Below are 27,217 nucleotides of genomic sequence, written 5' to 3' on the forward strand. Positions count from 1 at the left end.
TATAGCGCGTGCACACGGGCTGCAGGCAGGTCAGCCCCAGCTTCATACTGGAGAAATGTCACATATTGAACATCCTATCACTCATTTAGACAAAAGTAGATCGGAAAATAGGGCCCAGGTTGAAAAAAAACATTAGTTCCCCTTTAAAATGCTTACCTAACTATTTATGGTTTCTCGTCTTCGCCTTAAACTTAAGGAATCCCTTGACTGTTGCACAAAGGACCTTAGCAACCAAAACAAGGTGTTAAAAAAAAAAAAAAGCTTAAGGTATCTCTGACTCTATCTTAACTGCGACATGATCGAGTTATTGTGGTAACTGGAAAAAACTAACAGCCTGAGAAGAGTGTTCACTTTACATTTGACTGAATTCATTTTTGTTGTTTCTTCCTACAATCGTTTTCTGATTTCTGGTATTTGGGGATCCAATTTACTTTGTAGTGTGTCCTTTCTATGATTGTATTCCTCCAGAAGTATAATCTTTTGATCAATATGGTTCTCTTGTCTTCTTTTCCTCTGCCATTTTTTCACCATCTAACTATGAGACAACTTTGTGAGACAATAACAGGCGTCACAAGCACGAGTCCAAAAGAACAAACAATCTTCATGGAAACTTGTAGCGCTGTAAAATCTCTGTCAATGCAGTAAATGAGTTTTTCCTTAACAAAGGAAACCTTATAAGGAATTCTGTGCAACTGTGTAAATCCCTCAGCTAAGAAGAAATTTAGCCTAAAGTGTCATACTTAAGGAGAAAACTTGAGGTGTTTAGTGCAACTGGTCCCTGGGATTTAAAGTTACAGTTGGTAACTTTAATAAAAAAAAATTGAGCATAGTGTTAGTTCAGGCAGGACACGATGTCAAGCTCAGCTCACATCCTGGCTACATCAGCTGATCTCAAACAGCCCAATCAACTGATGGATCAGCTGATTGATGGATGGAAGGGAGTCAGCTGATAGATCACATGATTCCTTTCTATGCAACCAGTTGGTAAATCTCATTCAGAGCGCCTGATTTCAACTACTTTGACCTGCCTACTGTTGCTGCTTCCTCTGCAAGCTGCTTTGCAACCTGCCTCCACCCCAGCTCCTCCTTTTCATGCTGTGTCTGACTTATCAGTGTCATTTCTGTTTGTCACTGATGCTGCTCTGTTCTGTTCCCGGGGGGTCTTTGCTGCTGCTCTCCCTGACTTAGGCTTTCCATGTAGGCGCATGGAAGGGCAGGGAGGTGTGCTCTCTCCACCTTAAAGCTTTCCATGTAGGCGTGTGGAAAAAGCTCACTGCGTAGGCCTAGGAAAGGCAGAGAGGCCCCAGAACAAAGCCATACCATCAAATATAATACTGCAATGGAAATAAAGTTTTCTTTCACTAAAGTGTTCCTGACTGAAATAAGTTTCAGCAAAACAGAACGCAGCCAGCTTTCGTTTTTTTGTGCAACACTTCCGGTCCAGCACTCTTGACCACTGTGTAAACGTCCCACGGTATTTGCTACCGTGACATTACTGCGCGCATGGAAATGTTTACATTACTGAAAGGACTAACTTCAAATATTTGAAGTTAATCGTTAAAGAATAAATCACCTGGAAAGCTTTAAAAGGTAATTTAAAAGGTAACTTAGCCTACACAGAGCAGTGGAAATGTCCGTGCAGCTGCAGACGGGTGCGGCTGGATGATTGATGCGTACATGGTGAATCAGGTGCTATCAGAGCCGATCCGCGCATCTCTGTGGCTTAATAATCAACTCAGTCAATAAAAACAACCCGTCCTGTGTTAGGAGTGTATGTCGCTGACAGAAAGAAAGAAAGATAGAAAAGCAGCGTACAGCTCACATATTTATTTCTCACAGTTGAGCACACGTTTGGCTGGCATGCAGAAGCACCGTCTGTGTGTCTGTGTGTCGAGGGTGCGAGCCGCAGCTTCAGCTGCTCAGGTAGAGAGGCTGTGTAGCCTGGTGTGTTTTTTCGCTGATTCGGTTCTGCAGGTTCTCTGCTGGTACACTGGAGACGGGGATCAAGCAGTTTGTCTCACTCAGGATAGATTGTGCTTTTTTGATTCATAGTTTTTGATAGACGTGTGATTTATTCGCGTTTAGAGGGAATTATTTTTACTGGCAATTACCGGATAACAGAAACATGGGCACAGTTATTATTATAAAATACACAGACTAACTAACTAACTAACTGATTGACTAACAAACAATTGAAAATTGAAAAAAAATTAGCTTGCACCGTTAGCTCCAATAAGGGAAAGCAGCTGACCGGAAGTCACGGACAAATTGATCACTATTTACTTCTGTGTTTGAAAATAAGGTGGATAGCCTGAGAGTAGTATGGGAGACAGATAGCCTGCAAAATTATGTTGCTCTGCACCCTCATAGTCCTCCCAATGGCTTTTGCAAGAGTCCTCCATGGAGAGAAAGATTGTGACCCGGCCTTCATGTTAAAAACACTCAAGCCAAAACCAAATACCGACCACCAGCCAGAGCAAACTTTCTCATTCTACAGTTAAAAAAATACATTAAAATATGTTCGACACAGTGACCGTTTAAGAAAATATGCCAAAAACTTTTTTTTTTAAAGTTACCAACTACAGCTTTAATTTTCCTTTATTTACACAAATGGAGGCAAAATGGCGTTTTTAGTGAGGCTGTCCTCTAACGGCAGCGCTAAGTATCCTGAGGAGTGTAGGCATTATATCTCTCTTGTTCAAGGATACTGTGACAGGTATGGCCAATTGGGGAATCGAACCTGGACAATACCTGTCAGAGGATCCTTGAGAAAGAAATCATTACGCTCTGTCGGCCACTTTCCCTTGAGCTGCAAGCACAGTCGCTCTGCAACAACTGAATTCACAGTTTATCTCTCCATAGAGTGTCCTCTGTTTATGACAGGTCCTACTGTTGTAAATCTCTACGTTGTCAATATATCTCTTTTGTGATTTATGTCATTAAGGTGATTCTATGATCTCTTACTGAACAGTAAGAAAAAGATGGCTGGCACACCGACTGACAGAGGGAAATGAGAGATTAAAAACAAGTGGAGGAATGACATCAGTAGGACAGCAAAGCCTGCATAGATCCAGCCGGTCAACCAGAAAAGCAGCCATGTAAGACTGAAAATGCATAATCCTGGAGCATAATCTAGAACCAGTGTTGTCGCTGTTTTCTGAGAGGCAGACAATGGGATAGCCATGTTCTCTCATCTACGGAGGCCTTGTTCTCAGGGTTTCAATTAGGGCCTCCTGATTTCCCCGGGGGCCCCTCCCTCTCGTGGAGATGCCTCATTAACAGAGGAAACACGCATACACAGAAACACTGCATGCAGGCACACACACACACACACAAACACACACACATTTGCGTCTGAGCTTACCCCTGACTTCTCATCAAAGATCTTGATCCCTCCAAAGGAAACGGTCAGAAACACCTTCTGTTTGTGTTCTCCTTTAGACCGTGCTGCTGCAGCTATACCCTGAGGACAGAGACACACACACACACACACACACACACACACACACAGAGTAAACAGTCATGTTAGAAGCAGGTCAGAAACACATGAGTAGCGTCATTGGAAGATAAATCCATGAAGAGCATCTCTTTTGGCTCCCGTCTCTCCCAAAAGACCATTTTCTTGTTGGATTATCCATTTTTCTTTTACTTGTCAGTAAGTCAATATAACGCTCTACAAAATTAACAATAAACATCCTGAATTAGAATCACTCTGTAATCAGTCAGCTAATGGTCAAAGACAAATTCATCAGAGGTGGGGAGATCATTTTTCCTCCACAGTAGCCTCAATAATCCATATTTTTTCCGTTTCCACTGTGAAAAGTTGTGGATGGTTCCAATGGAGCTGTTCTGTACCGTCCCCATTAGTGCTGCTTGATAAAAATGTGCGATTGCGATTTGAGTAGACAATATTGCAATTGCAATTACAATATAATAAGTCTTCTTGCTTGATTCAGTGTTTCCCCTACATTATATTAGGAGGGCACTGACCTGACCTGAAATAGTCAGCCATCAACAGACTGAGCACAGTCAAACACGCTGCTCACACAGCAGCGCAGCACGGCACTGTACACACAGCGGAGCGAGCCTGTGTTGCGTTCAGGCCATAGCACAACACAGCAGCATGTCACACGGGCTGAACCCGAAAATTGCTCAATTTTTCATTTGTTATTGTATAGTTTGTTACAGAGTCCGTGATTTCCCTGTGACACTTACAAATGTTTGCATAACTGTGCTTTGTTGCTTTATGAGGCTCTGGTAGCTTTTTTTTTTTTTTTTTTCTTTTGGCCTCTGATGGCTTTCAGTTGTCTCTTTGTCTTTAACGTCACTCGGCTCGGCTTTCTCTCGCATGCACTCTTCCTACTTTTCTCTGTGCTGTCTCAAGTGCTGATATAGATTGGTCGTGTTGCCGCGGGACGTGGCGACTTTAGCCTTTGTCACACAGAGCGCGATTTTCGCGGCGCCCACAACAGATAGAGCACAGAAAAAGGGAAGAGCAAGGCGCGCAAGACAGGATTTGGAGGAGTACAGGCTCGTTCAGGAGCTACAGCTCCATGGTGACCACTTCCGGGTCTACTTCAGGCTCTCCTCTGCTACTGGACACACCGAGATGTCGTCACAGCACATTGCGGCGAAATTAAAAAAATTTCAATTCGAGCGCAGGCTGGCGGTGCGCAGACGCCGCGCCATGCTCCCTCTCGCATGCTGCTCAGCTCAGCGGTACGCTCTTGTGCCGCGGTAGCACATACACAATGAATGGGTTCGTCGGCAGAGGTCTGCGCTTTGTGCGCGCTGTGTGAAAAGGGCTTTTAACTTTTAAACTTTTACACAGCACGTCTTAAGTGGCCTTCACATGATAAGAACAACGTGCTTCGCTCACCGCCAGGTGCAGCGCAGAGGTCAGAGGTAAACTCAGTCAAAGTTCAAATAATTTCAGCTCTGAGCGCAGTGCTCGGGCCAAAAATCCGAGCGGTGCGCGACGCCAAGGGTAGCGGTGCCGCTTTGCCAGGCCACCCTCTCCGTAGACAAACAACAGGACAGCCAGCACAAAGCGGTTTTACAGCTGATCATGTGTAGAGGCCTTTACTGTTCACCGTCGCCGTACCTGAATCCAAAGTATCGCCATATAAAAGACGTTGGGTTTTTTTCGCCACCAACTCAGCCTGTTCATGGTCGTGCTCATGCTCTTCTTTAGTGTCTGTGTTGGTCAACGCTGCACGCTGGGTGGTCACCTGACCATACGTGCTACACACACCAGGATAGCTTGTGGACATGATGTCAACAAACTCCACACACTACAGGAGAGGCAGTCACGTTCACAGGTACACATGTTAATATTTATTTACATTAAATCGCAAATCGCAGCCTTTTATGCGGTTATGTAATCGCACAGCCTGACATCGCGATTGCGATTAGATTAATCATGCAGCACTAGTCCCCATGTTTGGTCCCCCCTCTGTTGGGGTACCTAGCACACAGATCTGGTATTAAAAGGTGGAGCTGTGAACACTGCAGTCTGATTGGTCAGTAGAGGACTTTTAGTAATGGGTGGACCTTCTGATTGAGAGGGATTACTTCTGTATGAGCCTACACATGCTTTTGTTTTGTTTTTTTTTTTGGTTTATATATCTTAGTTGACTGAAATGCATCTTGGGAAATGCAGGAAATCAATAATACCTGACAAAATCAGACAAGGCAGGTACAGCAAAAAGTAAAATTGCAACAATGACACGACAACACAACTGATTTATAACTCTGTAAGTGTATCTAAGGGTGAAACTCCCGCTTATGTTCACCCCACCTCCATTTGCATAGGTGAGTCACAAAAGGAGAAGAAAAGAGAGGAGCGAGATCAGAGAATCGAGCGAGTCGGGCAAGGAGAGGGAGGAGCAGTATGAAAGAAGAGGTGGGGAGATCAGAGAAAAAGAGTTGATGGATTTCCTGTCTGAATAAATGAGGAGGTGGGAAGCTGTTTGATCAATGAGCTGTCTATCCTCTCCTCACCCCTCCATGCCCCGGCTGGATAGAGTTTTCACTACACATAAACAAAACGTAAATGTAATTTTCTCAATTCAAACATCTCCTGCGGTCTGTGGATCCCATGTGTTAAAGGAAAATTAATAATGAATAAGGCGCCACACACACACACACACACACACACACGCACGCACACTCATTTGCAAAGTCTTACATAAAGTTTTGAGGTATATTTGAACATTTCTAGCGTGAGAGAAGCAATGTGTTTTTCATATACATGCTCCAGTAAAGCACTTCACTATATCAGCTTGTTTGTTGTGACTTTAGTTATAAATGAATAAATAAATGCCGTATTTCTCCTCATCTTTATCCCCTTTCATCTCCCTCTCACCTATCATCCAAATGATTCCCCTCCTATAAGCCTCCTCTCCACTGCTAACTGCCCCATCTGTCTACCTCTCCCTCTAATTGTTCCTGTCCTTGCAAATGAGACATTCACCCCGATCCTCTTCTCATCCATATGGCTAACCTCCTAACTTGCCCCTGCACTGATCATCACCGCGCCTATAAATTATAACGTCCTTATTTTTGCCTCATCTCCTTCCAACGCTTCTCCTCTGGCAGCGTGCTAAAAAAATGCAACAAACTATACACGTATGCACACACACACACACACACACACACACAGGCGCGGTTATGCTGTGATGTATAAAACATGCATATTTAAAAAATGGCCTCTAGAATATGCATGAATTTGAAGAACTATTCATGGACTTGCAACTGTGTATTGATGTTCAGTGGTTTTTGTGGGTCATGGTACTTAATGTGGCTGTAGGCAGTCATGTTATATTATGTCACTTCTTGCTACTAACATGCAAAGATCTGTGTACGTAGCAAGCTTCAAAGCTGTAGTTGGTAACGTTTATAAAATTAACTTTCTTGTTGTACTTCCTGAAACTGTCACTACATCCTGGCAGTAGTGCATGAGACAGATAGTCTGTGAAAAACAAATCTTGTTCCTCCTCCTCCTCCTCCTCCTCCTCCTCCTCCTTGAAGTGCTTCTGATGGCATTTGCAAGAATTCACTGCAGCTGAAGGAAAACAACCAATCAGAGCCAACAAGTCTGCAGAAGTGAATCATGTCAATCACTGCTCCTCTATCAAACTCTCAAATTCTGTTACCGCATTGCCCATTTCTCACCTCAAATGTTTCACAAACATATTTTAGTGTACTGTTTAGCTGTAAAACGAAAGTTTGCTCCGGCTGGTGTGCTGGGCTTTGTTTTGGCTCCACTGTTGTCAACATGGCGGCTGGGTTACACATCTAAACATGACAATAAATTTGTTTTAATTCATATCAGGGCTGTCACTTTTTATTTAAAATTCAACTGTTTGTTCCAACATTGTTAATTTTCGATCTGTAAGGACCTGTGTGAATTTAAAATTGAGTCTATCAGCACAACAGACCGCTTTAAGTAGTTTGCTTTGTGATCAAGCTGATGATCATGCTTGCCAACTCTCCCAATTCACGCGGGAGACTCACGATTTTTAATCCTATCTCCTGCGATGCTCCAGGTCAGTAATTTCTCCTGCTAATCTCCCGATTTTACAGTGAAGGAAACAAGTAATATTGTGGGGGATATTTGCCGCAGTATCTGGCAACCCTGGCCTGCCTGCGCGTATGAGGCAAACTGGTGACATGACTCAGTCACTCACTGGAGGCACTGATACTCCAAGTAGCGTTGATACTGCCAGAAAAGAAGAAGAAGAAGAAGAAGAAGAAGAAGAAGAAGTCACTCGCTGGTTTCTGTCTTCCGCTCAGTTCAGTGCCCAGACAGAGATGGATAGAGCAAGAGAGATACCTGACACTCCTCCGAAGAAAAGAAAAATCGAAAAAGAAAAAAAGAAATATGCTTCCAGGTTCAACAAAGCATGGACCGAGACCTTCCCCTGGGTTAGAGCCAGCCGGTGTCTGATGAAGGGCCTGTGTCCGAAACATCACGTGGTGATATTCAGATTAAATCTTGGGAGCTGTATCTAGTGTGCGGACTCAACTTTTTCTACATTCCAGCCGGTGTAGTAGCCACCATGCGTCTTGGGCAGATACACCGATGAAAAAAACATCTCCCTATTTTTCACAACCCAGTGTTGGCAAGTATGCTGATGATGCTCTAAAATTTTATTATTAGCTTGACCTGCTGCATGTCCTCCTGACCTATCAGTAAACTGGACTTAAGCGAGTATTGCTATTGTACAAGCAAATCCAACCTGAGTGAACAATCGCGACAGCAAACTATCTGAGAAACAGCGTGTAAAAGTATTTTGAGTTCTACACCGTGGATGGAGAAGTAACGTAGTGTTATACTGTTTGTTGTATTTTTACTCTACTATAATGACAAATTTTCAGATTCACCTGCTAAAATTAGATGACATTTGAATTTATTTGAACAAATTGAATGTTTCAAATTTGTCTGATTTTGATTTTTTGGAAATATGAAAGCGCAAATTCATATTTGACGAGCGCTGGTGAGTTTGACCACAGTTCACAGGCAGTGACTGACTCGGAAGTACTTCAGTCAAATCAGATTTGGACGTTTAATATGGATTTTCAACGATTCTTTGTTTTGTTTTGTTTTCCATATAACATTTAAAGGTTTGAACGTGGCTCGGCGGGACGTTCAGTGTGACAGCGGCATTTATGGTATATAATAACAAGCTAACTGAGCTAACAACAGTTTTTGCAGACGTCAGATATCAAACAAAAGCCAGAGTCTGTGTTGTATTAAGTGTCTGTGAGCTGTAAATTCACCACTTCCAAGCAGAAGAAAGAAGATAATATCTCAGAGCCTTATGGTGGAAAGTTTCTCCTCTGTGCTGCTGCATCACGTCTGCACCAAAGAGTAGCGTAAAAGTCAAGAGTGCTCACTCCACAGCAAAATCTGGGGACCAAAACTTCCCCAGCAGTACGCTAACTAGTGGAGAACGAAAAGGAGTGCTCAACTTGAAGCAATCTCAGCCGACTGAGGGGTCTCTGACTGACACATCGAACCTTCAACCTTTAAGGGGCAGCCCTACATGATTGACAGCTGCATTTGAGACAATTTTTTTGTTTTGCTCACGCGCTGTGGATTCTTGCAGATGCCATTAGAAGCAATAGGAGGAGGCAGAGTAACATGATTTTTATCACAGAACTGACACTGTTAGCAAATATGACAAAAGGCTATTTCTATAAAAGTCACCAACTGTAGCTTTAAGCAGTAAATTAAAAGAGCACGTACATTCTTAATTTACGGCGCATTAACAGAAAGAAAAGAGAAGAAGAGAGAAACGCTCCTTACCTTGAGCTTCATCATCGAGTCCTGGCAGAGTTTGTCTCCACGGGCAGCAGTGACCTCGTCCAGGCCGATGAGCTTGGCCTTGTAGCGGACGCCATCACCCTTAAAACGCCTGATGAGAGCCGCCTCGCTGCGATCCTGCCCTGCAGACACACACACACACACACGCTCTGCAGTCTACAGTACATCTTCCAGTCAAGGACCTCCATCTCCCTCAGACCAGTGCTATTACCCCGGGATCATCAATCACATGGACCACAAAAGACTTCAACAGTAATCTCACAAAAAAACAACCATGGTGCAGGTCAAAGCTACTGATGGTAGCAACATCTTGTTATGTTGCTAAGTCAGATTGGAGGCTTTGGGGCATTGAACTGTGCTATCATATGAATGGCACCGGTCAATACACTCAGACACGTTAATCAATGAAAATTCAGCGGGATTAGAGTTATAACTGTGACTGCTCTCCTCTCCGGCTACTCCTCCTGCGAAATAATGGTGTGACATTTTGTTCTTATCTCCGCCGTCTCCCTCGGTCCTCCCTCTCTCCTCACCCTCTATTGTGTTGCGAGATTGTTGGCATTGTGCGCATGCATTAGTGAGTGTCGCGATGGCGCGGGTGTGTTGACCTTGCTCTTGTCCAGGAAGTCTGTATGTTATCTCCTGAAGTGACTACAACTACCACTTCACACACAATACAGACCAGAGAAAGAGAGACAGAAGAGACGCTCAAAAGGCTAAACTCTCTTTCTCTTTGTGTCGTGCTCTCTCCGTCTTCCTCCAATTCTGTTTCTCTATCTCTGACCTGCAGTGCGCAAATATTTCATCATAAAATATTGTATAGGTGAAACACTCCTGCATCTGTGTGTGTCTCTGCATCGTGTTTCTGAGTGTGTGAGCGAAAGACTGCAAGAGCGATAGTGAGAGGGAGAGGCATAATGATAATGCAGCATATTCAGATAATATATTGAGGCATTAGTTCTGTACTCTATAACAGCGTGACTCTTGGAAGGTCATAGTCGGAGTGATGGAGAGGTCCCACTCCTCCTCTCTTCGTTCTTCCACACTCCCTTCATTCACACAGAGTCCCTAAAGCACTGCAGTATCGTAGAAACGAGCCCTTTAACCGCAGGCGAGAGTATCGTGTTATATGGCTCTATTGAATCACCTTTGTCCGACACTAATCTCCCTCCTCCTTCAGCTTTTGTCTGCTGGTCTGCACATGAACACACACAAACATGCCCATCTTTAAATCCATTACATGAATTGAATTATATTTACGTGGGATTTCTAGAGGTTGGACGATGTTTAAGGACATTTAAGGCTACAAAAGGCCTCATTATGAGAGGAATTACAGGATTCTAGTGCTGGATTGGGCCTTGCGTTCATAGCCCTGCACTATAGACTGTGTAATAAAGACAGACGACAAGAAATCTGGATAATCCTCTGGTGGCTGGCTGCTGCACAGGTCATAAACCCTGCCCCCTCCATGTTAGCGGATGGGACATGGGCCAAACTAAAACATCAAAGTAAGGGTCAAATTAGTTTGGGTAGGTTTTATCACGCTGCAGTATGTTCAGGTGTTCCTTTTCCTGGTGAGTTTGGTTTTAATTAGGTATTTGATGCTATAAAAAAAAGGGGTTGACATGATGATTGACAGCTATGCGTGCCAATCAATGTTCTCGCAATCAATAGCTCAGTAGGGGTGTAACAATCTATCAATCTGGATCAATATATCAATTCAATGATCCACTATCCAACATCATTGATGCAAAGTGAAAACATCGATCGATATCATCTTATAGGACATGCTTTTATTTTGAAAGTCTGTGTCACTGTCAAACAGCCGCAGGCAGATGGAAAGCAGCCGAGAGAAAGACAACGAGGATAACTTTATTTATTTAGTGGAAATATTTTGGGTTTCGGAGAAATTAGGGGTCAACAGACAGAGCACATGACGTACGTAAACAATGCCATTATGAGATAAAACACAACATCTCCGCTAACTTCCCAGTACAGCGACATTAGCTGCTGTTTCAACAATGTTCAGCTGAAAAGACGTGCACGCAGGCTGAAATTCAACCAAGCTGTTCTGTCGGGAGATGCAGAGACTTGAATCAAAATCATATCGTGGCAGACGTTGTAATATCTGCAAGTATCGTATCATTATCCAAAGAATCGATATAATATCGTATCGTGATGAAACTGGTGATTTACACCTCTTTAACTCAGTGGCCGTATCCAGGATACTTTGGCTTTATTTTCCTACAGTGAGAGGAAGTGGAGACACGTCGTCCATCTATATATAAAGCTTATGACCTGCACTGTGAAAGCAAACACAGCAGGTTTTAAAGTCCAAGGCTGCTGGAGATCATGTTTATTAAAATGTATTTGTCTGAAAATCTTCCCTGTCCCATGTGAAGGAAAAATGGGCAAACTAGTGAACAACACTTCACTCTGTTCTCCATTGATAAAAAAAACAATGCCTACACACACACACACACACACACACACACACACAAATATTGTGTGGCTGAGCTCATTCCTCTGAATCATTGAGCAGACACACACTCAGTCACAATCCTACTTAGAGTAAATCATGACTGTCTGCCTCAAAGTCTTGGGAGACAAAAGAGCTGAAGAACATCTGTCCTTATTTTGGAGAGAGTGAGAGAGAACCGCTCTCTCTATTGTGTGTCAAGTCTCAGTTGGGCTGAGATGAGAGTAAGTGATTAAACCACTGGAGGATTGTTTCTGTTCGACGCGGGGACGTTTGAAGACATTTAAATATTGCCTTCATTAAAGTTGAAACAGTCCCGTGAAATGTGCACACAGGCGAGAGCGCTCATAAACAAGCATGTTCGCTCAGCGGCTACGATGACCCGCCATCTCTCTCCCCTGTGTAAGGAACATGAAACATGCTACTACCACTGCTGTGTGTAAAGAACACACTCATACTGAACAGTACAGTATAACTGTCACATCCAAACACGAGTCGCCTGTCTGGAAAAACCACAGCTTCAAATCTCTTTGACTGCTTGTGAAAACAAACCAGGAAACTTTAACTTAATATTTGGAAAGAAGTTACATTTTTATACAGCCAGTCAGAATTAAAGGTGCCCTGTGGAGCTTCCTTGTAAACAAACATTCAGTGTTACTCACAAAAACACATTAAGTGTGCCACCCAGGTCTAACAATGTGTTGAGTGCGTTGCGTGCCTCATAAAACATTTGCAAAGCCGACTGTTAATATTTTAAATTGTGCTTTGTTTATGTTTACTTGCAGTCTTTTTCTTCCTTGCCTTTGTTAGCACACAGATATGTAATGGTATGAAAATTTCATATCACGATGGCGACCAAAATTATTACATTTATCAGTATTATCAGGGTGTTGTTAAAATGTGCTGAAGAGTACCAACACACATGCTGAAATAATTTCAACAGGTTATATATTGAAAACCACAAATAAAATCTGCAGTAGTTTCTGTTTACGTTAACATTTAAATAATAACAAAGCCAATACTTTGTGTAGACATCCATCCATCCATTCTGGTCGCAGGGGCAGCAGGCCGAGCAAAGCACCCCAGACATCCCTCTCCCTAGCAACGCTTTCCAGCTCCTCCTGGAGGACCCAGAGGTGTTCCCAGGCCAGATGAGATGTGTAATCCCTCCAGTGTGTTCTGGGTCTGCCCCGGGGCCTCCTACCAGTGGGACGTGCCCGGGGCACCTCCAGCTGGAGGATTCTGATCAGATGCCCGAAACACCTCAACTGACCCCTTTCGACGTAAAGGAGCAGCGGCTCTACTCCGAGCTCCCTCCAGATGTATGAGCTCCTCCCCCTATCTCTAAGGCTGAGCCCAGACAACCCACAGAGGAAACTCATTTCGGCCGCTTGTATCCATGATCTCATTCTTTCGGTCACTACCCAGAGCTCATGACCAGAGGTGAGGGTTGGGACGTAGATGGACCAATAAATTGAAAGCTTCACCTTCCGGCTCAGCTCCCTCTTCACCACGACGGACCAGTGCAGCACCTGCATTACTGCAGAAGCCACACCAAACCGCCGATCCATCTCACGCTCCATCCTACCCTCACTCCTGAACAAGACCCGAGATACTTGAACTCCCTCGCTCTAGGCAGTAGCTCTCCCCCAACCCGTGGGGGCACCATGGCCTCAGATTTGGAGGTGCCGACTCTTATCCTGACCGCTTCACACTCCGCCCCAGTGCATGCTGGAGGTCATGGTGTGATGAAGCCAACAGCACCACATCATCTGCGAAAAGCAGAGATACAATTCTGAGGTCCCCAAACCGGACCCCTTCCTCCCTCCGGCTGCGCTCGAGACATATGTGTAGACATATGAAAACCATATCAAATGTGTATTAACATTAGAGATAGCCTGTCTGTGAAAGGCATACTCGAGTGAACGTGTCACTGCAGATTAGGGTTGGGTCGATAAAAAACCGCATCAAGTCGGTAATACCGGATTTTCGCCACTTGGGGGCGCAATTGACTCATTTAAAATAAAAAAAAAAATTGACCTTAGGACAACAGAGTGACAGTAACAAGTTGTTTCTTTTATTCCTTACAAATAAATTTTGCAGCTTACTCAATCAGTGCAAACAAGGGTTGCCTCCTTTGTCTGGCTCAAAGCCAAAGTGTTGCCATAGTGGCACATTCCTTGATTTCATCGAGACTAAATTGTCTGCCATTATCGACTCCCCGTCACTATTAAACAAACTCCAGGCTACAGTAGAGGCGCATGCGCACTCGCACCTCCTTGCTCAGTCCCCGCCCCACCCCCCTCTCTCTCCTGCTTGCTGTGCGCTCGGTGAAGAGGCAGACACAGGTGCTCACAGACTCAGGCGTACTAAGCGGAGTGGACTCAGTGTAAAAATGTCCGTGGAAAATCCCCGCGATGTGAAAAACACATGCCGAACAGTCATTTGTGTGACACTGGTGCGCGGAGCGGAGTCCGCGCGGTCGTGCTTTGCACGCACAGGGCTTGCGGACGTCCACTTTTACCGGGCGGACCTCCACGGCGTCCGCTCCGCATATGTTCTGCCTGAGTATGCGGTCCGGTCGGTCTCAAAAAATAAAACCCGGTCCAAGACGGAGTACCGGACCGAATTGGTATTACCGAGACCCGACCCAACCCTACTGCAGATGAAGACAAGGGCAAAGGAGGTGACATCAACAATATGCTTTTACAAAGAGAAGCATTCTACATTTTCACCCTAAACACCCTCTTGGAGTTTGATCTTAAACCTTTTGCGATTGGATAGATCTTTAAAAAACAAAACATTTTCTTTGGTATAATTAAAATATTTATTTTTATTAATGCCTTTATGAATCTGAAGTAAGTATCAATACCATTTTTACCATAGCTGCCCCTAACTTTGAAGTAATTTATAAAATGTTGTTAGAAATTACATGCTCTCATCTGAGGATAAATGTCTTCATTGTTATATCTTCTGCAGGACTTTATAATTGAGTGAATGAATGTACAGTATATCTGTGTGTTAAATAACAGTGGATGTGTCCAGCTGCTTGTGTCTCAAGGGAACAGCAGTTTTCATTTGAGTTTGACATTTAAGACCTGCTCCCTCCATCTGCATCCATCACCATTACTGCTGCTATACTTAGCACACCGAGGGAGAGAAACACAGAGAGAGGGAGAAGTCGAGAAAGGCCAAGAGGGGAAGACAGAGAGAAAAGGGTAGAGGGGGTCCAGGGTTACTTCTCCTGCTGAGTGGTTTATATTATTACCTTTTGGGAGCATGTTCCATGAAAAGCCATCCCTGTGAGTGTGTGCATGTGTGTGCACGTGTGAGTGTGCGTGTCCCTGTGTGTCAGCAGGGGAAGCATTCAGTCTGCTGTAAAAAAAAATGTCTGTTATTGCTGTGACCCTGCTGAGCTTCAAACACACAACTAATGAAAGAATCTTCCGTTTCATCTGTCATGGCTGTTACACACACGCACACACACACACACACACACACAAAAGCTGAACGTCTTCCTCTATCATCAGAAACCCAACCAAGCACATGAGCACACACCTACCATACAACACTAATTAAAGAATCTTCTGGAGCATCAGTCGTGGCAGCTCCACAGGTGAACACACACACACACACACACTCATTTTTACACTCATTCACAAATACAAACTTCTACTCACATCTGCACAGCCCAACATGTAAGACCACACCATATAGACAGCTACAGTGCCGCACCGGAGTCGTAATGTCTGGCATTCAGCTTTCTGGGCTATAGTAAAGCAGTTAATACCTCGTACAGTGTGTGTGTGTTTGTGTGTGTGCGAGTACTTGGTATGCAGGGATGGTTTGACTGTCTGTCTGAAGCAACAAGCAAAGAGGGAGGGAAGGACATAAAGCGCAGAGCAAAGGATGGAAAGGAGGAATAGAACGTGATGGATGGATGAATGAGCGAGGCCTCCATTGGATAAATGTCACTCAGGATTAGAGCGTTATGACAGGCAGAACCCCCCTGACTCTCTTCTCTCTCTCTCTGTGTCACACACACACACACACACACACACACACTGACTTCCACAGGTGATAGATGGCAGGTGACTGCTGGTACAGTACGGCTAGCCCTTCAGGGAAGCCCCTAGCATCGCCCCTGGCAGCTGTAACCATCTGCCTCCTGTGTGCCCCTCCATCACCCTCTTCCAACTAGTTCCCCTTTTAACCTCCTCTGCTCCGCTAAAGCCCCAACCCCCCTTTGTTCTGCATGACTCTTCCCCTTTGCTCGGGTTACATTTAGATTACATACATATTGGAATCAGATTTCTTCTTCTCCTGCAAAATTCCTAGACACTGCACTCACCAAAGTCATTCCTGAGATACTGAAAACTCTGCAACATGGCTACACTGACGAGTTGTAATCAAGCCAACAGTTAAGACAGAGTAATATTTGCAGGTGAAACCCAAGGGATTACGTCCAAGCCTGAAAAGTGAAGCCAATGCAGAAGTGCCTTAAACCTGCATTCTTTCTAATGGCCAGCAGGGGGCGACTGCACTGATTGGATGTAAGTCTGGGAGAAAATGAGCCGATTTCTCACTTGATTTATGACCTCAGTAAACTTTATCCGAACAAGTTCATGGTCTCAATAGCTGGTTTCAAATCTTATTCAATAGAGCATGATGTTCATTTTGTAAACTGTGGTCCCAATAGAGTGAAATAGACGGTATATTCATTTATTCATACATTTAAGATAGAGTTCCTTGCAGCATCTGTAGCTCACACTGAGGAGAAGATAACCCTGGTCCTGAGTCAGAGATGCGCTGAGATGCCCCCCAAGGCACTGGACTTAACTTACAGAAGTGAGGGGAGAAAATGGAGCGTACAAAAGGTGTGAGAAGGAGGAAAGATGCAGATTCATTCATTTATCTTCCGTAACAGCTTATCCTGTTGGGGGTCGCCGGGGCTCTGGAGTCTATCCCAGCTGAAACTGGGCGAGAGGTGGCATACACCCTGGACAGGTCACCAGACTATCACAGGGCTGACACATAGAGACAGACAACCATTCACACTCACATTCATACCTACGGACAATTTAGAGTCACCAGTTAACCTGCATGTCTTTGGACTGTGGGAGGAAGCCGGAGTTCCCGCAGAAAACCCATGGTGACACAGGGAGAACATGCAAACTGCACAGAAGGGCTCCAGGAACCCTCTTGCGACAATGCTTACTGCTGCACCGCTGCACCGCTGCACCACCCTAATAGTGGTGTCTGACTAGTTGCAACCATGGCGGTTTCCTCCAGTTCTTAGTCAGATCCACCCTTCAATCCTTCACAGCTCCACTGTCTCGTTCAAATATGGTCACCTCTGGCACCAAAAGACCAAGATGGCGAAGGGCAAAATGCTGAACTCCAGGCTACAGAATGGTAGTCCCTAAACCAATGGGTGACGTCACTAAGGCTACATCTACATGTTTTATACAGTCTATGGTAAAAGCTGAAACACAGGTAATGATTCCTTATTCCTCAAGAAAGCTGTAGCATGCACAGCTACTGTGATAGCCCTTTTCCATACACATGTGCTGGCTTGGCTTGACTTGGCGCGTTAGCCCAGTGCTGCAGGGATTTGCGTCTCCATACAGCTGTCTTTAACTCATGACACCCAACGATCCAATGGTCATTTGCTAGTGGCTAATTCTCATTGTGGATTTTCAGGTTGTTGTTTACAATGTTGCTGCTTATTGCTTGAAAAACAAAGACGGGATGACGGAATGGATTGAATCACTGAATTCTGACGCTAAATAAGGATGATGAAGCCTATCAGATACAACCTGCTTGGCGGTGTGCTTTGACAAAACTCCGGAGATGGTCTATGGAAATCAATGCAGCATGGTGTGACTCAACACAGCATGGAAAAGCCACATCAGTACAGTAACTCAGTATTATACCAAAAAGTTGGTCTATAAACTGTGATGTATGTTTTCAATGGACAGTATGACTCATAATTTTTTATAAATTTTACTGTTCGTCTGATCGACTGCTCGTGTATCTTACCCCATCAAACTTCTTGCAGTAGTATTAAGCTGTAATGTCCCTTGAATGTAATCACAGTCACTCTTGTTGAAATCGACAGTCACTTTGTCTGGCTTATTTCCTGTTCACAAGAAAAGCTCATTTTGTTGCCATCTCATTTGCCTGCCACATGACCTGTTCACTCATACAGTTCCAGTACAAAAGGTTAGAACTGTCCTGCTTTTAGACTGATGTTAATGTGTCCAAACACGCTTCAGATGACCTGCAGAGGTATTCGGGGTGATCTTCAATGGTGCAGTTTTTCTCCATCCAAATGCATGCTGATCATCCAAGCTGAAGATTGAAGCCAAGTGCAAAGGGTTTAAAGTGTACGGCCAATAGCGCATAACAGTCTAGTCCATTAATTTCATTAGACAATAGAGACTAAGGCTGTTAGTTTGAGGCCACTGACTATGAGTGAGAGATGCAGCAGCTCTCTATGCATACGAAAAGTGGACTTTCCTGGTTTGTGACAGGAGGTTGTTAGCGTCTTCCTGTTCCTATTTCTGTGGAACACCTGATATTCCTAAAATGTGACGTTAGTGGCACAAAAGCTGATGCCACTGCTTATTTTCAGTAGGCCTGTATTGTTTACTGGTAAAGTGAGTAGCTCGTTTCACTGTGCTTCAGATGAAGAAGCACCCAGAGGCTCTTAACTACAGCTGGGATGGTTCCCAACAAACACTCAACAGCACATGAGGGAACCCGGCAGTTACTCTCCAATTAATCCTGCTTCTAAACCCGCTGCCGAATGTGTGTGCGAGAACGTGTGTGGGCTTTTTGTGCTTTCTTTACCTATCAGAGACTTGTTCAGATGAAGCGCTCACTCATACCCACTCTAACACAGACTCCTTTAAACCCACAAACAGCATGTGCCAAGAAAACAACAAGTTTCCCCTTCTGCTCATGCTTAATTCTGGCCGATTGATTTGGCACACAAAAGCTCACACTTGACTGAGTATATGCATATGCGCATGTTACAAAAACATAGCCGTAGTTGCTGAAGTGAAACGCCGGGTGTAAAATGAGATTATAAAGTAATGTTGCCACTCATCAAATAAATGAGTGCTGTGCGTTTGCTAAGGTTCATTTTTTCTGTCTTATTTGCAATATGACTGCTGTTGTGTTTACCAAATGAAGATGCTTCTTTCAAGCGCAAGTAATTCATCAAGAGAGAAGGCTTTAGAGTTAAACTAAGTAAAGTAAGACTTCTGGGTGATCTAAAACAGCTATAGTGGGGTAGTTATTCTTCTCTCATCCTAGCATTCCTTTTCTCTCCATCAGTGTTTCTTTCCCCCTTTTCCCCAGCTCCACCTCCCTACCCGCCACCCGCTGCTGTGACCTGGATGACAGCCGCACAGCCAGAGACCTGAGCTATCTGTGCATGAAAGTGTGTGTGCACACGTGTGTCCCAAGGCATCCAGAACTATCCTCACCAGCAGAAAAACATTAGAGTTGAAAATACGTCAGGGACAGATGCAACATACTGCCCATTATCATCCCGTTACCCCACCCCCCACACACACCCTACACCAAGGTCACTTTGGAAAAGCAGACAGAGAAATCTTTTGACTTGTGTATGGTGGGAGTTGGATAACAGACACACCTCCAAAACTTTTTTTTAAAAAAACATTTGTTTTTTTAGCTTTTGACAGCACAGGCACTTTGTATGTCATTTAAAACACTTTCAGTAGGAAGTTAAGTTCTGTTAACCTGGAAATCCAGATGCCCCGCCCCTAGCAAATTCGAATTTGCTCTGCACAGGGATCTGGCCCTGACGAGCAGAGCCCGGTGGATCGCCATTGGACCAGTCAGATCAGTCTATCTGACAGAGGCGGCTCTGGCCAGCAGTAACATGATGAGGACAGCGCTGCGCTGTAGGAGTCGAAAAGTAAACAGCCAAGATGGCAGCGTCCGAAGGACCGCGTCCATTCAGTTTAGCTTTGGAAGAAACACTAAGCCAACTACACTTATCTTTTTCCTTGAGAGAGGAACAGAAGACTGCCCTAGAAGCCTTCGCTTCCAGGAAGGACGTTTTTGCCGTTTTGCCGACGGGATACAGCAAAAGCATAATATATCAGTTAGCCCCACTGGTTGGCAAACAAATGGGGCTCAGTGCAATGAATATGTCACCTTGTTTTTTGCTCTGATTGGCCATTGTGCTATCCAATTTTGTGCAGCGGCATTTGAAATGCCCAGTTAGTGCCGCCCCTTGGGTAGGAAGGGTGTATCGGGCCAGACTCAAAATCTCTCTAGATTTGAGTCTGGATTTCCAGGCTAAAGTTCTGAAGTTGAACAGAATAAATAGCAAACCTGGAACCTGTATGCCAATTTTACCCTTGAAAGTGCAAGACAACATTTTAAACAGGTAACTCGGGGCTCTGTGTTGTCGTGCAAAGCTACAACAACATGTTTCCAGTTCAAACTTGTCAAATATAGCAGTTTAGTCAGTGGCCCTACGCTTCAAACGATGACGCTATAGGTACCCATCAAGTGTGAGTTTTGGATGTATCCGTTTTCGTTTCTACTTTCCCAATTTCCACTTGTTACATGCTACAGTGTCTTTCAAAACAAATGCCAGTCTTTCTCAGGAAATGCAGGTTTCGCCACCAAAACTACCTCAGGTTTAGGATGCTTCCTTTTGTGAATATGGAGGGAAGCAGCTCTCTCAGGGTGCCATGGTGAAGACGGCAGGCGGCAAAGAGGGAAGAAAAAATTAAGCGTCCAGATGAGCTCAGGGTTCCTGTTCAACCTCATGGGAAGGCCATGTTTATTGTTTTGTGGTTAAGGCTGCAATAAAGCCATTGTTGGTGAATGGCACCGGAACACCTCGCCATCCTTTCTTCTGCAGAGTGGTCCGGACCACGAGAAGCTAGTTACCAGCTGATAACGTGCCAAGCTAAATTAATGTAAATAAGCCAGCATGTTCCCAACTATGGTTCGGAGCTGGTAAGCTGTCACTGAGAGAGCTAGCAACATGAAGACGATGTCGCACACCAGTAACTACATTCTGTGGTTGAAAAAACTCAAGTTGTCTCCTGGATTTCACACAGGACGCAAACACTCCTGAGTGAAAGTCCTGTGTGTGTTTGACCCATCCACGACACCCTACTCAGACTGTCTTGTTCTTTCTATGATGTTACTGCCCTGGACAGAATTACATTGGATTTAGTTGACAGCCTGGTTCTTCTTATACAGATACTGTAGGGAGCCTTGTGTGTTGGGAAAAGAAGCCAATTGACCAGGTTGCCATATTTGACGCCCTGGGAATGAGAACAGGTCGCAACACCACATGACCTGCCATATTTCGACTACTGGATAAAATGAGGGTTGTTGCTCTCACAGCTTCTCCTCTTCTTCTCACAGCTTCAGAGATGTAGAGTGGAGAAAAACCGCCGTTGTATTTACCATGTACAGCTTATACATCTTTAAAGCTGAGGAAAGTCTTGCTTTCAAAGTGAACACACAATAAACATTACGAGTGGGAGCCTAGTTTTAGGCAGACGTTCATGGATCCTACACACCACAGTTATGCGACTGAACTCGTGGCATTTTCAGACCACTGATCAAATTAGTTTTCATGATTCTCCAGGTGTCTGCTAGGTGGTGCGGTTGGGAATAACAACACATTAAAAGAACAAGTTTAAGAGGAAGCACTAAAACAACACAAAGTACACAGATGTGCCCGTCTTCTGGTAACTGGCAACATGTTTTGGCTATTTGTCTGAAGTGTGGTGCAGTGCTGTGCAGATATTTGGAATTCATGAAATGCTGGTTCACTAAACTGATGTGCCTATTACACTTTAGTAAAGTTTAAAAATACTGAGATGTTTTTAACTATATCTCCCAGCTCTACCACATATTTTGCTGCACTGAGTTGTAATTGAGTCGTTCTCTTAGATATGCACACACTCACTGTGGGCCTGGATGAGTTGTGTGCTTGTTAGTTTTCTTTGCATTGATCGTCTTATCCAGCAACAAACCCGCTGAGGATTTTATGAGTGTTCGCACGACTATCATGGCATGAGTTAAATTTCAGTGCTCCCTTACCGGTATGCGGCGAAGTCGAACTTTAGGAAATGCTTGAAGCTTTTAATACAGCACTACTCCCTGCCCTGTGCCTGCACTCTTCAGCATGGCATCATTCTCTGTGGCTAAACTGTTTTCATACATGTGTGTTCTGTTTTACAGAATCTTACTTTCACTATAACATGTACACCTGGAGAGAGGTGCTCAGCTGACGTTAGCATGATGTTACACACTGAAATTGTTGTTTGTGCAACACAGTGTTGATTAAGACTTAATGACCACCGCCTTCCACATCATCTGAGCCCTGTTTTCATCTGAGGAAATGGATTTCATACAAACACACAACAGAACATGAACACAGCATGTTCTATAGTGAAATAAGGTGATTTAATCACCTCCTCTACCTTTTCATTCCACGTCGGCCTTTTCTATGTCCTCCCCATCTAATAAGGAGCCAACAATAGCTCTGCTAGCATGAGGCCATTCTCAGCACTGTGAACTCCCTCTCCCTCTGTCTCTCCTCCTCCACCCAGCATCCCTCCGTCTATGTAGGACTCTTGGTGCTAAAGCTCGTTTCTCGCCCCGGCTTTAATTACAAGGTAATTGGTCTCACTAACGAAGGGAAACATGGCTTGCGAGTGTGCATGTGACTGGGTCTGTGTGCATATGTATGTGTGTATGCATGTGCATGCGTTTTGTTTGTGGGTGCAGCTGTGTGTGTTCTGGGCTCTGACAGGGTATCAGAGAGCGGGCTGTGTAAACAAGCCGCTAGCATCCTGTCATGCAACACTGAAGCGGTTCCCCCCGTGGACTGCACTGTCGGTCGCCCCTGAGCCGCCACTCTCTCTCTCTCTCTCTCTCTCTCTCTCACACACACACACACACACACGCTCAATTCCAGCTCTGCATTAATGTTCATATAGTGCTGCAACAGAACAAGTAGTTCTTCAAAAGAAGCAGAAAAAGCACCTCATACGTTGTCCTTGTCATTCTTGTGTTAGTTCCTTACCTGAACACACACACACACACACACACACGCAATTTAGTCTGTTCAAACACTAAAAGACACTTCTGACTGAAAAGTGTCAAAACTATTTGTTTCCTAAATCCCACAGTCTGTGTGAACAGGAGGTGCGCTCGCTTGTGTGTAAGTCCGCGCGTGTGTGTTTATGAACGGATGTGTGTGTGTGTGTGTGACTGTCAAACACTAGAGGCCCCTCTTTCAAAGCATTAGGAAACACAGAACACAGGTAACTCCTCAAAACACAGCAGTCCTCCTTTTATGCCAAGGCGAGTGTGCCAGAACAAAGCCTTCTCTCATGTCTGTCATCTCTGCCAAAATATGGAACCACTTGAAGTTGTTGTCCTTCCCCTCTCTATCTTTCTGTTTCTCATCTTGTGTAATGAACCCCTTCCCTTCATTCACTCCGCCGGGGTCCTGGAAGAGAGGGATGGAGCAAAGGAGGACTGAGGAACATCACAGAGCATGAAAAGAAAAAGGAAGCTCCGCCATCTGCCAGAATGTTCCTCCATGTCTCTGACTCTCTCACATCTCCTCACTGTGTACACACTATCACAATCATCCTTTAAGTCAAACTGTAATTAAATTGGTTGTTTTTTTTTCAGTCAGCACCATAAAGATTGTCTTTGTAAATTTAATTACATGTCCTGCTGTTTCGTTTCAGAAAATAAATCAGTACAAAGAATTTGAATTTAATATTTCTTTTGCCTTGTTTTATTAGGTAGTTACAGTGTAGAGACAGACAGGAAATATAGAGAGAGAGAGTAATTCTGTTGTTCTGTTGCCTGACTCGGATGTTTGAGTTGGGTGTGATGAATGAAAGAAAAGGAGGCACGTAGAATTGGAAAAGGAGAAAAGAAACTCCACAGCGGATGATCTGCTGAGTGTTTGATGGTTATTTTTTCTGCTTTAGAACAAAACCACCATGAAACAATCAGTAAATAAAGTTTGATGTCTTTACAACAACACCTCCCTGTTTTGTGGATGAAGCCGCGGGCCGACACAAGTTGCTGAACGTCTGTGTTTGATCAATCAGCTCTGCCAAACTTAGCCCCTAAAGTTTCTGAACTTTTGTTAAGTACTAACCCTTAAAGAGGAACTTTTGTTTTTAGTGCTGGGCAATGTGGCCTATAAATAATATTGCAATATTTTTAGGTTATATCACAATACACAATATATATCTCCATATTCAAAAATCTCTTTTAAACTACTGTAGACTACTAAAATAATAAACTACTAATTAAAGTATTATTAAAATAAAGTTAAATAAAGTACTGTTATATTAAAGTTTAATAAGTTATTGTTATAATAAAGTTGAATAAAGTGCTGTTTCAATAATGTTAAGTATTGTTATAATTAAGTTAAATTTAGTACTGTTAGAATAAAGTTAAATAAGGTTTTGTTTCAATGAAATAAATCAAAGTGGAACCACTGATACTTTTATTCTGAAGCACCCAGCTCGTCTCAGGCCAAAAGTCTTGATGTTTTTGCTGTTAACTTTGAGATTATGGTCAACAGTTAGCTGTTAGCCAAAAGTTAAACTGACATGTGAGGATCTATTCACTGTGACAGGAAAATAAAAACAGCAGCTCTCCAATTCATAAATGTATAGCATTTTCAAGTCACTCTGGTGCTCCATGGTTGAAAAATGCGACTAAATGGTCGTGGTCTGGAGCCCTGCAGATGCAAAAACACATAATTGAAACCACAAAATATCTCCATACTGCTAGTGATCCAAGTGTCCTGAAGCTCCGACATAAAAAGTTGTTTGGAAAAACGTCATTTAAACTCTGTTTTTAGCCTCATTGTAGCCTGTAGCTCTGACTGCCTCTCTGTACACCGCTCTCACGTGTGTGCGCTTGCGCAAGACCGTGAGACATGGGCACTGTTCATGTGTGTTCACGTGCTCATGTCTGGTTTCGCGCGCAAGTGCGCACACGTGAGCGCAGTACACAGAGAGGCAGTTAGAGCTGCAGGCTACAATGAGGCTAAAAACAGAGTCGTAAGCCTCCATTAGGTGGAGTTGTGTTGCTACCTCCTCTCCTCTTGGATCTCCACAAGTGATGTGAGGACTCTAAAACTTCACCTGAGCCTCCCTCGACATATGGGTGAGTAGATAATGGCTGAATTTTCATTTTTGGGTGCACTATCCCTTTAAATAATTATACTTGATAATTGTGATAAAGTCATTTTATACATTCCATGTGGAACAAGCCGCTATATAGCGGGTAATGGATATTTGCCCACCCCTACCTGGAACAGTCATTGAGGACTTAAATTTAGTTCCTGGCTCCACCAGATGAAGCGTAGGTTTAGCTCCTGAGTTCCTGAAAAGGGTCTTGGTTCTTGAAAAGGTTCTGCCCTGCAAGCTCTTGAGGTAGATCTGTTCACGACCTACTGCCGGCACAGCTATCAATCAAACATGTACACTGGCCTGCCCAGTCAGAGACTTGAAGGTTAAAGGAGCATTTCTGCTGCTCCAGAGATTTTTATTCTTCCTTTTAATATTAAAGGCACTGTATGTAAGAATGTGGCCAAAACGGTTACTGCACTCAAATTCAAAATACTGCCGCGAGTCGCCCCCCTCCCCTACAGATTCGAGGTTGCTGGACAGTGGCACGCTGGAGACTGATTTGTTTGCCCACGGGTGGCTGCCGTGGCAGGGCCACGTCGCCACGTCCTTGATCTTCAGTTTTCCAGCGGACCGTTGGAGCAAGTCCGGCTTCTCTGCTGCTAACGCTGCTGCCGGGATACAGCTGAGGAGGAGCCGGCTGCTAATGCTATGTACCGGGACACTGCTAATGCTGCTTGCCGTGCTGCTGTAGCTCAGTCGTAACTGTAACTGATGCTGAGACTCTACTGACTGTGTGACTGGTAGACGGCGGTGGGTGGGGCAACAGGCCAAAACACAAATTCAAAACATAAACATGATTTGTGGACTGTAAAACTGTTTTTTAAATGCAAATATTCTGGCTGTACTATTGTTGTGGGTGAGATCAGTATGTTACATGAACATTATTCCTTAGTCTCTGTGACATATTAGGAGGATTTTACGACTATTTGCTTTAGATTTCTTACATATAGCTCCTTTAACATAATTACTAATAAGAAATGTGAAAAATCACTTTGACGTGATTTTGTTCACTTCAAAATGGGATGACTGGTGCTTTCAATTATAAATCACCTTCACAAGTTAAAAGAAAATGGAGTTATGCAATAGTCTAACAAAACATAAAAAAATTAACAATACATATTTTGCTATAACTCATAGTACTGATGTATCTTTGATCTCTGCACAGACCACCGACTCTGTTTGTGTTTTGTGAGAAAACTGAAATAGAAAACAGCACCCCGTCAACATCTAACAAATGAGAAATGTCCTTTCAACGCACAGTCCTTCAACCAGCACAGCAGGGTGAGAGTATCAGCCTCTATTCCAGCCTGTGTGTGACATTGGGACGTTTTTTCCTTTTGTGCAAATTATGAGCACGGAGCAAACTGTTGCTATGGAGACTGTAGTTAGTGATGCGGTGGGCAAAGCCACACCAACTAGTGTGCAGGAGAGGACTAAGCTGAACATACTGAGAGGATCACAGAGTACACAATCTACCGCGTGCACACACACACACACACACACACACACACACACACACAGTCCAAGACTCAGGAAAGCAAATAAAAGGCTTTCACTGATATATATTTTTCTCTCTGAGTCAGGCGTTTTGAATGCTTATTCGTCGTGGTCACATTTAAAAGCTTGGATGAATCTTTTTTAACACTCAGGAATAGGGGCAGAGGAGTGTGTCATTGAGCTGCTGCACAGAAAGAAGATGTGGGGTTTGCTGCGTGGAATGTGATGCCAGCCTGGGAATAGCATTGATCACAACTTACCACCCTTACCTTCTCTCCTAAGTTATTATAGTGCTGCAAAAAAGAAATCAGATGGATAAATAGATGAGTACGATGAGAGCACAGAAGGGTAAAAGAGTAGACAGCAGGATGGATAGATCACTACTTTTCCAGGAATAAACTGATGGGAGAGAAGGGCAGCAGATAGCAGGAGAGGACAGAGTGGAGGCAGTTATCTCTAAATATAGTTTTAGTGCTGGAAAAGCCACGTTTGGAAAGCGTGTGCCACTATCTGCTGGTGAGTGTCGTTGTTGTCTTCTATCCCCCACCCCATCCACTATTGGCCTCCACTGACAACCACAACAGCAGACAGCCAATTCAATTCAATCTCTGTCTGATTGGAGGGAACAGATCTGATTACCTCTCATAGAAGGCACACACACAAACA

The 27,217-nt window shown here is 44.0% G+C and overlaps 1 protein-coding gene across 6 annotated transcripts in view; it reads right to left on the reverse strand.

The window, feature by feature from the left end:
* The window catches only part of dab1a (DAB adaptor protein 1a), a 353,945-nt gene that overhangs the window by 50,343 nt on the left and 276,385 nt on the right, over window positions 1–27,217 (reverse strand). For all 6 annotated transcript variants that reach the window (XM_049588158.1, XM_049588163.1, XM_049588162.1 and 3 more), the window contains 2 exons: window positions 9,314–9,453; window positions 3,365–3,463 (listed from right to left, as the gene is read on the reverse strand). In XM_049588158.1, the coding sequence (XP_049444115.1) occupies window positions 3,365–3,463; window positions 9,314–9,453 (239 nt within the window). The remainder of the gene's footprint in view (window positions 1–3,364; window positions 3,464–9,313; window positions 9,454–27,217) is intronic.

This window comes from Epinephelus fuscoguttatus, linkage group LG10, assembly GCF_011397635.1.
Source record: "Epinephelus fuscoguttatus linkage group LG10, E.fuscoguttatus.final_Chr_v1".
NCBI classification, from domain to species: domain Eukaryota; kingdom Metazoa; phylum Chordata; class Actinopteri; order Perciformes; family Serranidae; genus Epinephelus; species Epinephelus fuscoguttatus.